The sequence below is a fragment of the Gigantopelta aegis genome, chromosome 8 (genome assembly GCF_016097555.1).
Source record: "Gigantopelta aegis isolate Gae_Host chromosome 8, Gae_host_genome, whole genome shotgun sequence".
In the NCBI taxonomy this organism is placed as follows: Eukaryota; Metazoa; Mollusca; class Gastropoda; order Neomphalida; family Peltospiridae; genus Gigantopelta; species Gigantopelta aegis.
The window spans coordinates 27,863,330-27,880,506 of record NC_054706.1 but is presented as its reverse complement, the minus strand read 5'-3'; the positions used below and the strand labels follow the sequence as shown (position 1 = coordinate 27,880,506).

At 38.0% G+C, this 17,177-nt stretch overlaps 1 protein-coding gene across 2 annotated transcripts in view; it reads right to left on the bottom strand.

Moving 5' to 3' along the window:
• The window catches only part of LOC121378370 (4-aminobutyrate aminotransferase, mitochondrial-like), a 47,680-nt gene that overhangs the window by 19,447 nt on the left and 11,056 nt on the right, over positions 1–17,177 (bottom strand). The window contains exons 1-2 of one of the 2 annotated variants that reach the window (XM_041506509.1): positions 7,578–7,783; positions 4,601–4,746 (exon numbers count right to left, since the gene is read on the bottom strand). In XM_041506509.1, the coding sequence (XP_041362443.1) occupies positions 4,601–4,746; positions 7,578–7,641 (210 nt within the window). In that variant the 5' untranslated portion in view covers positions 7,642–7,783. Of the gene's footprint in view, positions 1–4,600; positions 4,747–7,577; positions 7,784–17,177 lie in introns of those variants that run through there. The other variant, XM_041506510.1, reaches the window with a different exon arrangement.

Below are 17,177 nucleotides of genomic sequence, written 5' to 3'. Positions count from 1 at the left end.
TAATATTACCGCCAACCCCACCCCCTTATTGGCATCTCCCAACGCCTATGTAAATCTCAAGGTAGATTAATATAAGGTATTCAGCAGGACTAAAGCTGTATCCTAACCGGCCGCGAGCGACGCGAGCGATGCGATCGATTATTTTAGAAATCATTGATTTCAACTGCTGCATCCTAACCGCACGCGTGCGACGCGACATATAAATATGTACTCATATAAATATATGATATATCACTGATGTACTCATATAAATATGTCGCGTCGCGCGCGTGCAGTTAGGATGCGGCAATGGAAATCAATGATTTCTAAAATAATCGCTCGCATCGCTCGCGGCCGGTTAGGATACAGCTTAAGAGAGACCAAACTCAGTGGTGTAGTGGTTAAGCTATCTAACTTTACACTGTTAGGTACTGGGTTGGCATCCCGATACTGGGTCCCACCCAGAGCAAGTTTAACAGGTTAGTGGGTAAGCCACTACACCGACTTCTCTTTCGCTAACAAACTAACCACTAACCCTCTGTCCTGGACAGACAGTCCAGACAGCTGACGAGCGTGTCCAGGACATTGGACTTGGTCCTTAATTGGATATTCCGGCCTCGGTGGCGTCGTGGTTACGCCATTGGACATAAGGCTGATAGGTACAGGGTTCGCAGCCCGGTACCGGCTCCCACCCAGAGCGAGTTTTAATAACTCAGTAGGTTAAGACCACTACTCGTGAATGCTAATAAACCTGATATTGGGGAAATTGTGACCTTTGACCCTAAGTGAATTCAGTACAGGGGTTGATATTTAAGAATCATTGATCTTTAGTGGGGTACCCTAAGGAATATTTTGGAATCAGTTTCACTGATGTACTCAATCATGCTAATTAATCTTCTAATTAGCGCTAATACGGGGCATTCTTAAGTGGACTAAGTACAGGAGTTGACACTTACGAATGGTGGATCTTAATTAGTATATCAAAAGAGAAAATGTTAACGTTAGTTCCGTTGATGTACTCGATCGTGCTAATTAAACCTGAAATTGGGTGGATTTTGACCTTTGACCCGTTCTTAAGTGTATTCGATACAGGGGTTGACACTTAAGAATCACTGATCCTTAGTCAGGGTACCCTAAAGAATATTTTGGCATCAGTTTCGTTGATGTACTCAACCATGCTAATTAAACTTCTAATTAGTGCTAATTAGGGGCGTTCTTAAGTGGACTAAGTACAGGAGTTGGCACTTAAGAATGGTGGATCTTAATTAGTACATCAACAGAGGAAATTTTAACGTTAGTTCCGTTGATGTACTCGATCGTGCTAATTAAACCTGAAATTGGGTGGATTTTGACCTTTGACCCGTTCTTAAGTGTATTCGATACAGGGGTTGACACTTAAGAATCACTGATCCTTAGTCAGGGTACCCTAAAGAATATTTTGGCATCAGTTTCGTTGATGTACTCAACCATGCTAATTAAACTTCTAATTAGTGCTAATTAGGGGCGTTCTTAAGTGGACTAAGTACAGGAGTTGACACTTAAGAATGGTGAATCTTAATTAGTACATCAACAGAGAACATTTTGGTGTAGGTTTGATTGGTATACTCAACCATGCTAATTAAACTTAAAATTTGGGGTATTTTGAGGGGCGGCCCCCTCGGATTGGTACAGGAGATGACACTTAAGAATGGCCGTTTGGGGGTCCCACAGCCCACACCTACATATTCCAGGTCTCAAACCTTTTGTACTCGCAATGCTAATTAAACCTCTCTGGGCTCCCGGTTTATACACCCTCTTCTCTCTCACTAACCACTAACAAACTAACCACTAACTCGCTGTCCTTGACAAACAGCCCAGATAGCGGACGTGTGTGTCCAGGACAGCGTGCTGGAATCTTAATTGGAATAAGCACGAAAATAAGTATAAACAAACAACAAAAAGAGAACGTTTAAAACTTAAAATGTCAATATGTCGTAATTTAGCCCCCTATGTCCCCGAAAGGTTCGGCCCTGAAAATAGTCAATAATATAATAACATAACCTTTACACCCCACCAAATATAACAGTGGTTCTTAGCATACTGCACTGTCTTCCTCGTGAAGTACACCCACCGACTCGTCAGGTATATGACCTCTTTTTATTTAAATGTCATTAACGTGCAGGTCATACGAGATCAAACCTGAACCGGTTTGTGTAGGCATACACACTACTTGTACAAGAATTATCAGCATTTAATCAAACTCAAACCGCTTCAAGTTTGATCGCCGGTTCAATGACCTGTACTACTGAATCAGGGCCGTACGTAACTAACCTATAATAACAGTCATGTCCAAGACAATCACACAGCAAAAATATCAAATATATCAAATCAATAATATTTTCAAAAATCAAAAAGTTAAAATTAATAATTTTATTTTTTAAACAAGTAGTTTTGAAAAATAAACAGTTTTGAGTAGGAATGGCCACAAACACACACACACACACACACACACACACACACACACACACACACACACACACACATATATATATATATATATATATATATATATATGTTAATTAAACAATTGAACTAGTAGTGGTATAGTAGGAACTACTATACCATTTTCAAAGATTTCTAACAAAATGTTATACACATACCATGGTGATAAAAATAAATAAGTGAACACTTGGTATTAAATATCAAATTTAATTTATTACTAACGTAGTATATGCCTGTATAACATACAAAGATGTAATTGGGAATGAATATCAGTAACTGTTAACTGTGAATCAGTATAAATAATTTACCACAATTACTTCAAATGAAAAACATAATAATAAAACAATGGCCATCAAGAACGTTGACTTTTTATGTAGAAAACTTTAATAATAACATAAATAACTTATTTACTTATTTTATTACCAAACCCATCCAATGTAATAACAAAACACATAAATACAATGTTATATAATTTTTATATGGCAGAACAAATCCAAAAGGATTAAACAAGAATTACTGGTATAAGAGTCTAAAAATGAGGATATTAAAATGTTACATTTTTCAAATTTTATGACTGCATTAAAAACGTCTTGAATAAGACGACGTTTTTTTTATTATTATTATTTCAATCTCGCCTTTATTCAATTACAGGATTAAAGACAGAAAGCAGTTTGAATTATGGAAATTATTTTCTAAAGAAAAAATAACAAAAATTAATTAAAAATCTGTTTTGGAAAATAAATTTCAGAATTAAATTAAGATTCAATAAAAACAGGAAAATGATGTAGAATTAATGAGTATAAATATTTGGTATAAATGTCACATACATGCATTTAAAGATAATAAACCCATATTATATCAAAACTATATTGAAAAAAGCAACCCCTTTTGTTTTACAAGATGAGCAAAGACATCTCAGTTTTTAACGGAAAGTACAATATAATTTATTATTTTAGAATGTGTCATTTTAATAAGAGTTATCAAAACAATTATTTGCAAAGTAAAAACTGATTTGTTTTAAAAGATGAAAAAGTAACTAAAGTAATATATCAATTATTGAACAGGAATAACGCAGATTCCTACTTCACAAATAAAATATTGTGAATTGGGTTGCACTTTTTCGTAACAAATATTGGGATTTTATAACCCATCTTTATTGTGGTTTACACAAAATTATAGCAACAAATGTGGGGTGCGGGGTGGGTTGTTATTTTGGTTTTGCATAAAATAAAATATGTAGATTATGATGTTTGTAAGTTTTGTTATCTCCAACCAGAAACATTGGAATATTTGTTTTATGATTGTACAAAAGTTGCTTAAGCTAGAGCAACTGCTGATATTGGATACAAGCCAAAGGTGAACATATTTCATTGGATAAAATATAGTTTTGATTTGACTATTAATTCGCTAATGTAAAAATAAAATAATTAAAATACTATATTTATAGAATGAAAATTCAAAAGCCATGAGTATTGAGGTACTCCAAAATTAATACTGAAAATTGAAAAATATATATTATATAAAAGAAATGTATATTTAATGAATTGAAAGAAGTCTGGAGCCCTTGACAAATTTTCTTTGAAACAAATGGTTCTAGTTGGAAATATTTCTGTTTACTTGTTTCTCTTGACTCAAGTTATTGTTGTTTATTCGCCCATATCAAACCAACAATGTATATATATACATGTATATATATATATATATATATATATATATATATATATATATATATATATATATATATATATATATATATATGTATACATGAACATGTAAATATAGGTGGATGAGTTTGGGTGTGTTAGTATATGTATAAATTACACACACACACACACACGCACGCAAACACCGAGAGAGAGAGAGAGAGAGAGAGAGAGAGAGAGAGAGAGAGAGAGAGAGAGAGAGAGAGAGAGAGAGAGAGAGAGCACAATAATGTGCATGTGACTATCGTGTATGTATAATATATACACAAACTGGAAGTAATGAAATCAGGGCCCCCAACCCTGTCATTCATTACCTTATGACATTGGATGAGAGTTTTAGTTGCAGTCATAATATTGCTGTTACTGTTTATGTGATCAATCTCTTATTTCTCTCCACCGGTATATTGTAATAATGGTTATACTACGTATTGACATACTTGGATTCCATTTAAGCGTTCTTTCAGCTCTATGGACTTGGGTCCAGGGACACTCGTTAGTATTTTCGGACCAGACGGTTCCGGAGGGGTTAGATGTGGATCTGGGGCAACGGCCGCAGCCGCGGTCGCCTTAGCTTCAAATGGCTCTGAAAAACAAAACAAATATTTCTATTTAATTAGTAGTTATATAAACATTTCCGTGGATATGGGATTTTGGTTTTTTTTATCACCCCAGATCAAACAATGTCAAGGTTGAGGAGCCTTGAATTATTGTCTTACAGTCGTAATACATATTGTAAGGATATGTCATGAAGTTAATTAGTAGTTATGTAAACAAGAATTTGGGTGATATAGGATGCTAGTTGTGCATTCATTTTAAGTAGACTGTAAAATTAATATAATTTAATTTAATTTAATTTTATTTTATTATTTAATTTAATTTTATATTTAATTAGTAATTATATAACAATAATTCCGTGGATATGGGACACTAGTCGTGTATATATTTTGAGTAGACTGTAAAATTTATATATTTTTGATTAATTTAATTTAATTTAATTTAATTTTTATTTTATTATTTAATTTATTTTTATATTTAATTAGTAGTTATATAAACAATAATTCCGTGGATATGGGACACTAGTTGTGCATATTTTTTTAGTAGACTGTAAAATTTATATATTTTTTAATTAATTTAATTTTATTTTATTTTATAATTTAATTCAATTTAATTTTATATTTAATTGGTAGTTATATAAACAATAATTCAGTAGATATGGGACACTAAGTGTGCATTTCAGACTTATTAATATAATTTAATTTAATTTAATTTAATTCTTAATTTAATTTATTTTAATTTAAAATTAATTAAAATGATACAAAACAAAAATTCCGTGGATATGGGACATTAGTTGTACATCCCTTGTCACTTAAGCACGTTTAGCAATAGCAGTCCTCTCTTTCTCGGGTGGCGGATCGAAGATTTATGATGGCTGGGGGAGGGTGGGATATGTATGTTAACTGTACTTGAAATGATGATATATTGAAATCATTGTATTCTTGAGCGTTATGAAGTGAAATAAAATTTTACAAGCAAAACAGGTGAGAGTGGAAGCATACATCCCCCACCCACCACTCAACCTCCAAATATTTATATGAATCCACGCCTGCACCAGGACACCTACATTAAATAAATTAACAGGCTCTTGCATGTGGATATACGACCGAACTCGGTGGTGCTTTGGCGCAGTGGTTAAGACATTCGTTTTAAGACCAGAGAGTACTCAGTTCGAATCGTAATACCTATCAATGAAATGTTTTATTTAACGACGCACTCAACACATGTTATTTACGGTCATATGGCTTCAGACATATGGTTAAGGACCCAGGGCCGTAGCTAGCGGGGGGGGGGGGGGGGGGGGGGGGGGGGGGGGGGGGCAAGGGGGCAGTTGCATTAAGAAACTTCAAGAAAATTCTCTTCTTAACTGTTTAAGGAGTTTTAGACTATTAACTACTCAGTTCCCCCCCCCCCCCCAAACAAAAAATCCTAGCTACGGCCCTGGGACCACACAGATATGAATCGTGATGCCGTCTCCCATCTAGTTTATCACCAACTTAAAGCCGCACACCCTAGTTCCATCCAGCGAAAATAAATTATAATTTGGTTAATCTACAAACCTGTAACACACTTAGATCACGTTTTTATCAAATGGAGTGAAAAAGCAGGTTTTATATCGATAAATACCATGGGAATCCCCATGTCCCAATTGCTTGAAATAATTTTGAAAGTTAGTATTCTGATGTCACCGGTAGATGTCGCTCGAAGCACAACAATGCCTACGTCACGACAAATTTCACAGACTTGGGGTGCGTTCGTTTCACCTCTCCTGGACATGTTCCAACTGTTCTGTCCTGGTTGTATCCCCTCTCCAGATATCGTAAGACTTAGCAAAATTATTGGTTTTAAGGGTTTGTAACGTTTTGTATTGAGACACTTACTTGTCTGAACTTTATTGCTACTGAAAATGTTCACGAACTGTGAAGAAAAATCTCACAAATGAACAACAACAAATCGGATGTTGATTGCGCGAACCGTGCACGAGAAAACAAACCGAACCAAAATGATAACGGTCACGTGCTATACCAACGTCTGTGACATTGAAATGGAAATATCCCCTCTAAAAATAGATTGGACCTCGCTTGCTTAACGGTTTTTTCTCGACAGAACGTCTTGTGAAAAAATGCAAAAAATGCATTTCGTGGTTTTACAAACATCAGGATTACCAAAAAGCACTTCAGGTGAATGGAAATGTGTATTCTAAATAATAAAATGTAAGTAAAGTGCAATTTTATTTGTGAAAAATGGGGTTTAATAGCGAAAAACAACGCCGTAATGGTTAACAAATAGCCGTAACTAGGGTGTGTCCCTTTAATATAGAGTGGCAGAAAGCCCCAGAATCACACCCGAGTTCTCTCTCACTGACAGACGAGAAAACAGGTGTGTGTCTGGGACAGGGTGCTCGGACCTTGAGCCTGACCTTAAACATTAAGATCAAGACTGGAATCCAGACAAACACCTCAGGAATCAATATCCAGCAGAAACAGCAACCTTGCATACGTAACTGTTTTACAGGGCCGGATCCACAGTCGCGCGGGCACAAATGGGGTGAAAATGAAAATTTTGAGGTTGCGAGATGCAACTGACATGAATAGAAGAAAACAATGACAGACCTGGATGGGTGTATGGATGGATTAAGAGAGTATATATGTGGTTGTGAGTGGATGTTTAAGAAAATAGGTTATTTGTTTTTAAAAAATGTGTTTACCCACCGCCCCCTCCAAAAAAAAAATTTTTTAAATCCGATATATTTTGTATTTCTGTAGTAAATGGAGATTTTTTATTTTTTTAAAAATTAACAGATGTCTTCAACAACAACAACGATAAAAAAAAATAATTTAAAAATATGTTTTTACTTACGTTGACTTTTGATTGCATTCACTCCTTTTTCTAACAAGTTTCTAAACAACTTTCTTGTAGCCATGTAACAAAGTTCGTTATTGGGTTCTGCGGTTTACGCTCAGCGGATGGATCCTACCCGTGTGTGTGGTGGCAGACAATACTTTCGGTATGTGAGGCTGCTACAAGTACAGTGTGCTGCACCAGCGGTGACCGACTTTGGTATGTCAACACGGACTGGCAGAACGCAGAATAAACTCGTTCAAACCAGAAATCGGAACGAGGTTGAAGCAGATTTTTACTCGACGCAATTGAACTTTGTAGACCGATCGAACGATAAACTCGGAGGTGGTTTCTTAACAGCAGTTATGGAGAGGGCGGGTAGGGTGGGGGCGGAGGGGAGAAAGGGGAGTGATCCTCGGAATGACATTTACATGATGTTAACATAGACAAAAGGGTTGGTAAATGGAGGTGGGTGGTCGATATAGAGTAATTGTCTTAATCTGGGCGGCCGGACTTCGGAGAGATGGTGAGTGGAGGTGTCAGTGGAGGTATTTGTACTTTGATGGTGTTGGGGAGGGGGTTTACAGAGCAGAGATCAGAGCTCAGCTCGTTATAGGGGGAGGGGGTATGGAGGAATGGTCGCAGAAAAAGGTTTAAAATCTGTTGGGTTTGTTTTAAAAATAGAGTACCATATAATAAGCACAAACACAACTTCAAGAAAGATAAACGAAGTGTTGGGGTCACATAAGTTAGTGGTGGGGGCACAAGTTCTCTCTGTCTCTGTCTCTGTCTCTGTCTCTGTCTCTGTCTGTCTGTATATATATATATATATATATAAGAAGAAACGCAAAACCACATTGTCGTAACATTTGGAGAATTGATTTAATTATTGAATGGTGAGTCCGATAATTACCAAATGTTGCAGGATTGTTCACAATTCACTCTAGTCCATTGTGAGTAAGTGATAGGACACACCACCAAGGTCAAGGTCATCTGGAGTCAATACCGGGTGTGGCCTCCGCGTGTGTTGACAACTGCCTGGCACCGCCTGCCCATTGAAGCAACCAGAGTACGGATGACGTCCCGGGGGATGGTGGCCCACTCGGCCTGCAAGGCTGCTGCCAGCTCGGGCAGGGTCTGGGGCTGTGGTTGTCGCTGTCGGAGGCGTCGGTCCAACTCGTCCCATAGATGCTCAATTGGGTTCAAATCCGGTGATATCGATGGCCAAGGAAGGACATTAATGTTGTTGTTCTGTAGGAAAGCCGTTGTGAGACGTGCTGTGTGAGGCCTGGCGTTGTCATGTTGGAACACTGCGTTGGCGTTGGCCATAACTGGAACGATGTGTGGCCGGAGGATCTGGTCAATGTAGCCCTGTGCATTCAGGTTGCCCTGCACGTGGACCAGGTCAGTTCTGCCAGTGTGTGAGATGGCTGCCCACACCATGACACTACCCCCGCCGAATCTGTCCACTTCCTGCACGCAGTTTGCCGCATAACGTTCACCACGACGCCTATACACGCGACATCTTCCATCATGACGTCGGAGCAGAAATCGGGACTCGTCACTGAACCACACCCGTCTCCATCGCAGTTGAGGCCATTGTCGATGAATCTGGCACCACTGCAGTAGGAGTCGACGGTGTTGTGGTGTTAAGATGACACCTCGAACTGGACGTCTGGCACGAATTCCTACCTCACATAGGCGGTTCCGTACGGTCTGGTCGGATATCCTGCGCAAACCTGGTATTGCTGCGGCTGTGGAGGTGGCAGTAGTCAATCGTTCCCGAAGGTGGCGTACCCGGATGTAGCGGTCCTGCCCGGGGGTAGTGACCCGTGGTCGACCGGATCTAGGGAGGTCACGTGTTGATCCATGTTGCTGGTAACGGTCCCACTGTCTGGAGATGGTGCTTGGGGACACATGGAATGCCCTGGCAACGGCCGTTCTGGATTCGCCTGCGTCTAGTCGGCCGATGGCATTGTTTCTCTGCGGTTTACTGAGACGTGGCATGTCCTGGATTGTCAACTGTCGGCCAGATACAGAGGCCAGGCAAGCGAACACCCTGCACTTTTATACTGTCGGTGTTCATGTTGCACGTGCAGACAACGCACGTGCAGTGGTGACATGGTTTGCACGTGGCTGCGTTTTTGCGAATATTCACATTTTGGAACTTTATTGTACAGTAGCTGCGTTTTATCGAAAGTAACCGTGGGAATGTGTTTGGGACATGCAATGACCTTATATTCACAAAGCATGAACCGGTAGGAAACATAAAATCGGAGTTATAACCCATTTGTACCTTTTTGCGTTTCTTTTTTTGAAGAGTATATATATATATATATATATATATATATATATATATATATATATATATATATATATATATATATATATATATATATGTATATTATTAGGAGTAAAGGAGTAGAAAATGTGTTTTATAGTCATGAAGCTAAAACTATTGAGAAAAAAATGTGATCTGCTACTAATGTCTATTATTAGAATGCATGCTGCATTTGATCCTGAGTGTAAAAACTGTTAGAACTATTATATTGATCGTTTTGTCACCATGCGGCGTCCCTTAAAATAGTGTGTATAGTTATTTAAATTTTGTCTGTAGACATTTTACAAAGAACTCCTGCTGTCAACTTGATAATCATTAGCGAATCCAGACGTCGGTTTCATGACCACACCCTCCCGAAACCACCCAGAGCATGCTCCCGAAACCACCCAGAGGCGGATCTAGGGGGAGGGAGGCAGGGGCCCGGGTACCCCTAAATTTTGCGATAGTTATAAGTTTATTATATATTTAAAAAAAATTTAAAAAAAATTACGATCCCCCTTCAAAACTACCCCAAAGTTCCCATGGCATTCCACCTCATGTCACTGGAGCCCTCCCCTAAATAGATTTTCTGTATCCGCCACTGCCACCTACAGATCTCGCTCCCTTTTGGGAGCTCAGCTCATTTGCCTTCGACAAACTTAAATTGCCCTTTCTAGAATTTTGTGACCCCCCCCCCCCCCTTACAAAATTGTGGATCTGCCCCTGACTTTTCATTGTATATACCCATTGCACAATATTTCGTCATACAATGCTATTTGAGAAGACTTGGGTGTACCTCAAAAGAGTTCCAAGTTTCAAAGTAGTGATAGAAAAACAAGTTGTTTGTAAAGAAAACGTAGTCGGGAAAATATACTAAGGCTTGTGTCTCGATCTGCTGCTCAAAATAGATTATTGTTTATCTGAATTTTAATAAAATTTGCTGACGTCATCTCTCTCAAACACTTAGTCCAGCAAGAATTTACAAAGCCTATTTATGTCTTAGAAGCGTGTAAGGGTAAAGTGCTCGCTTGATGCGCAGTCGGTTTGGGATCGATCCCGGTCGGTGGGCCTATTGGGTTATTTCTCGTTCCAGCTAATGCACCACGACTGGTATATCAAAGACCGTGGTATGTGCTGTCCTGTCTGTAGGACGGTGCATAAAAAAAAATCCTTGCTACTAATGCATAAATGTAGCGGGTTTCCTCTCTAAGACTATATGTCAAAATTACCAAATGTTTGACATGCAACAGAGAATGATTAATAAATCAATGTGCTCTAGTGGTGTCGTTAAAGAAAACCAACTTTTGTTTTACAAGCGTGTAAAATACATTTACAGGGTTCGTAGATTCTGCCCATTATGTTCAAGAGCTACAACAACAAGTGGGTTACGACGGTTCTGCAAGTGTGGGGTGGGGGTGATTGTAGTGACGTCGACCGAGATATATATATATATATATATATATATTATTTCTTACACACCCGTTGGTGAGAACATCATTCGTTATTTTCGATAACACATACTTGCTTACACATGTACGTGTGTTAAAGGGACATTCCTGAGTTTTCTGCATTGTAAGATGTTTTTGACAGATAAAATATTTCTACGATTAAATTTACATATTAAATATATTTTCTTGTTTAGAATAGCAGTGTCTGTATATTCAACGTGTTTCTGATCGTCTTAATTTTTGTAAGAAGCCCAAATTGGATTTTATCTTCAAATAATTTCGTACGTACCAAAAGAATTTCATTTTAGGAAATAAAATGAAATTTAACCTAGTAAAATATTAAAACGACCAGAAACACATTTAATATACAGCCACTAATATTTTATGCAGAAAAAATAATAATTGATATTTAGTTACAATCGTTAAAGTCTCTGTTAGTCGATAACATCTTAAAAATTGCAGCAAACTCAGGAATGTCCCTTTAACAATTTCAAGACATACGACTCGCTGCTCCTAGGTGATGACCAGGTCACCAGTGCCATACATCCAGTGACAAAACAGCACCATCGAAATCGATTATCCTGTGATGTACATGTGTATAGTTAACCTGACAATCATTTGTCTGTGACGTGTAATTTAGCTACAAGTGCAAAAGTTGTAAATAACGTTTAGTCGAAAAGATGTTAAAATTTGTTTAAAACCTGTTTTTTTTTTTTTTAGGATATGTAAGAAATATAATAATACATTCGTGTCCGTTAAATACCATTTATCTTACAACTCGTTGTTTAAAAACGTATCAAACTCTGTTTCGCTCGTTAGATACATTTTAAAACAACTCTTTGTTAGATAAATGGTATCTAACGGCCACTCATGTATTATTCTCTATTTACAATTTAATTTGTACAAATATATATTGTCTAGCATGTGGAGGTATGAAAAATGCAGACACTGGACACTCGTGTAGAGCATCACAGATGAAACCTACACATGCTTGTGCCCACCGATACACAATGGTATTTTAATTATGCGTATTGTACTAACAAAACATACGTGTTATAAACTAAAGCGATTCGCTTCTGAGAATTGAAAATCCCCGACATCCCATATACAATCCTGGCTACGCCAGTGGTATTGAGAAACAAGTTATAATTAATTTCTCGGGTTGTTGCTAATATACGTCCCCCATGCCATAGACTATGGTAGAATTATTTTATTTTATGGGTTTTTTTTTTTTTTTGGGGGGGGGGGGGGGGGGTTTACTGTCGTGTTTATTATCACATGACTGTGGTGAACCGAGGAAAGGGATGTTATGATAGTGAAAGCGATATCTTACGGGATGCGTCACTCGTGGCACACTGCCTTTAATACATTATTATTATTTTGTTTTCAAATGTTGTTTTGCTGACGTAACTCATAGGTGCCCCAAAACAACAACCTCGGTGGAATGTCACGGTTATATATATATATAATATTTATAAGGAAAAGAATCTTATAACAAAATCAAACATGAGGATTTTAATATGTTTTTCACACATACATACATACCTACATACCTACAATACCTACATACCTACATACAATACATACATACATACATACATACATACATACATACAATACAATACATACATACATACATACATACATACATACATACAATACATACATACCCACCAATCCCTATCGGTGCCATAGGTTCGAGTCCCAGCAACGGCACGCGACAATTTGTGAGGCCAGAAATGATTTAATTATCCCTTGCGCCAGTGCGTTAATATCTATGTATGTAACAGTCATCCTCGACATACATATATATGAATATATAGATATTCATACATCAATACATACATACTCTCCAATCCCCATCGGTTATGACGGTTCTGCAAGTGTGGGGTGGAGGTGATTGTAATGACGTCGACCGTGATATATTTGTTTGAATTTTAAAATTAAAAAAGCAGTAATTTGTACATATATATGTGTTTATATTTTCTCTAGCATGTGGAAGTATGAAAAATGCAGACATTGGACATGAAATCCTGGCTACGCCAATGGTATTGAGGAACAGGAAATAATTAATTTCGCGGGTTGTTGCTAATTTGCGTCACTCGTGCATAGTATTTTTTTTTTTTAACTGTCGTGAACTGAGGAAAGATATGTTATGTTAGCGAAAGTGATAACTCACTGAATGAGTCAGCATGTTACACTTTATTTAATAAATTCTTATTATTATTAATTTTTTTTAATGTCGTGTTTGCTGACCCCGGTGGTAATGCCACGGTTTTATATATAGAATATGTATAAGGAAAATACTCGCCAGCGCTTCAGCTGCATTTTAAAATACAATTATACATGTGTTTTTTCTTGTTTCCTTCAAAAACATTTTATACTTATAAATAAGAAAACTAAACAAGAGGATTTGAATGTTTTTTACACACACACACACACACACACACACACACACACACAGAGAGAGAGAGAGAGAGAGTTAAAGTGACATTCCCGAGTTTGCTGCATTGTAAGATGTTTCCGACTAATAAAATATTTCTACGATTAAACTTACATATCAAATATATTTTCGAGTTTAGAATATCAGTGTCTGTATATTCAATGTGTTTCTGGTCGTCTTAATATTTGTAAGAAGCCCAGACTGGATTTTGTCTTCAAATAATTTCGTACGTACGAAAAAAACGTATTTAGGAAATAAAAAGAAATTTAAACTAGTACAAATACTAGAACGATCAAAAACACGTTTAATATACAGCCACTAATATTTTATGCATAAAAATATATTTGATATGTAATTACAATCGTCAAAACGTCTCTGTTAGTCAATAACATCTTAAAAATTGCAGGAAACTCAGGAATGTCCCTTTAAGGAAAAATAATTAAATTGAAGTGTTGCAGGCACATATACTTTAGTGGTGGGGCACAAAGCATCGATCTCTTTAGTGTTATCTATCTACTTATTCCCTCATTGTTTTTCATGTCAAGGTCTGCTATATCAGGTCTTAGGCCGCGGACTTGTCCGTTAGTATTTACATTTGGTGTGTGTGGGATACAATTCACTAATAAGTGGCACATTCATCTCCCGGGTTTCACTTCAAAATAGCACGTGTTCAGGTAACCCGGTCTCAGTAGGCAGCTGACTATGCACATACGTCACACAACTCTTTTATGAATGGTTGACCCTGACCCGGTTTATCTGTCACGTGGATAATATATATACCCTGAACGACAGGTCAACAGACAGCTTTCAATGAATCAAGTACATGTCTGAACCCCTTTTTTTTTTTGGGGGGGGGGGGGGGGGGGGGGGGGGAGATATAGGCACGTTAATAAAGTTAAAAGAAAAAGAATCAAGTATTCACCGACATGAATATAAGTTAAAACACACACACACACACACAGACAGACAGACAGACACACAACAGCAAACAAACGGCAAGCAAACAAACAAAAATTGAGATGTGTATACAGGGTCGTAGCTAGCAGGGGGCAAGGGGGGCAGATGCCCCCCCACCACCACCACCACCCCCCACACTATGTATTTTACATGTATTTTAAAATAATATATATTATATGTATTTTACATGTATTTTAAAATAATGTAACAAAATGATACTTTTTAAAAACGTCAGAACACACCAAATACATTATGTAAAGTTAAATGTTTATGGAAGGAGGCTTTCCCCGCCCCTCCTCGTTTCCACACAAACGTAGCCAGGGAGCTATGTCTGTCATGTTTCCTCATCACACCATCTTTTATACTGTCATCATAGACAGTGTGATTGCCTCCTCACCCCATCACACCTCTCTTTTTTCCCCACCATCGTTTATACTTTCCTCATTGACAGTAGGAGTGACTGTTGCAGTTAGTTTTAGTATTGTAATAGTATTGTGATAGTTAAAATACTATTGTGATAGTATTGCAATAGTGATAGTACTATTGCAATAGTATTGAGAATTCTTAAATCGCTTGATTACACTAATATTAATAGATATTTCACAAAACTATTTACTTCAGTCTCCCAATATGTATGTGAATGAATGAATGTTTAACGACACCCCAGCACGAAAAATACATCGGCTATTGGGTGTCAAACTATGGTAATGCAAACAAATAAAGTGATGATCAACATCAATATAAAAATCCAAGATTTAAATAAAAACACAGTGTAGAGAACTGTGAAAAAATACAAATATCACAGATAGATACTGACTTTTACTCAAAATGTTAACTGTATCTCGAAGAAGAAAAGGGGATTTGTGCTGTATTGGCCATTCTCAAAGAGAATGTTACACCCTGCACCACGGTGAGGTTACAGCACGCGCAGGGGCAATATGTATGTATGTATTTATGTATGTATGTATGTGTGTGTGCGTGCGTGCGTTTATATGTGTATGTGTGTGTGCGTGCGTGTGCGTATGTACGTAAGTTTGTGTTTGTGTGTATGTCTGTGTTTGAACTTAGGTTATTTGTAATAATGTCACTAGGTAGTGTAATCCTACTTAATACATTTATAATATAAAGACAACACATTGTTGTTGTTATGCTTTCACTATGCATACTATCGAAACTATCGATAGTTGAGCAAACAATTGCGATAGTTATCGATAGCTGAATTAACGATCGATGCATTGCTATCGAGGCACTGACTATCGCAGCATATCGATAGTTCGATGTATTGTTGCACCACTAATAGACAGTGTCATTCTCCGCCCTCCCCCCCCCCCCCCCAAATGTGGGTGCCCCCTAATACAAAATCCTGGCTATGCCAATGTTCCTCACAACTTATTCGCGGGTTCAAAGCGCATTAGTTGCACACATCATTGTACCTGAACTAGGACCCATATAAAAGTAAAGTTTGTTTTATTTAACGACGCCACTCGAACACATTGGGTTTTTATCTTATCATCGGCTATTGGACGTCAAACATATGGTCATTCTGACACTGGGTTTTTTAGAGGAAACCCGCTATCGCCACATAGGCTACTCTTTTACGACAGGCAGCAAGAGATATTTTATTTGCGCTTCACACAGGCAGTATAGCACAAACCATGGCCTTTGTTGAACCAGTTATGGACCACTGGTCGGTGCAAGTGGTTTACACCTACCCATTGAGCCTTGCGGAGCACTCACTCAGGGTTTGGAGTCGGTATCTGGATTAAAAATCTCATGCCTCGACTGATATCCGAACGCAGTACCTATGGCCTAACCACGACGCCACCGAGGCCGGTAGGACCCATATAATACAAGTAGAACTATAAATAACACAGTCGATTAGTTTCTTGTAAGATAGCACACACGTGCCCGTAGGGTGGATCTGGAAATACGGAGTCCATCGCGTGTGCAGGGAGTTGAGTCTAGACTTCGTCAAGTGAGGGGCGGGACGTAGCCCAGTGGTAGAGCGCTCGCTCGATGCGCAGTCGCTTTGGGATCGATCCTCGTCGGTGGGCCGATTGGGCTATTTCTCGTTCCAGCCAGTGCGCCACGACTGGTACATTACAGGCTGTGGTATGTACTACCCTGACTGTGGGATGGTGCATATAAAAGAAACCTTGATGCTAATCGAAAAGAGTAGCCTATGAAGTGGCTACGGCGGGTTTCCTCTCTCAATTTTCTATGTGGTCCTTAACCATAAGTCTGCCGCCATATAACCGCAAATAAAATGTGTTGAGTGCGTCGTTAAATAAAACATTTCTTTCTTTTTTTCTTTCCGTCGAGTGAGGTTTATAGCGGGGTCGGGTCATGCACCTCCTGAAAATACATTTTAAAAACACACATTTTCTTTGATACAGGGATGGGTTCGTTCGACCCCAATCTAATTAAAATTAGCTCCACTATTACATGTG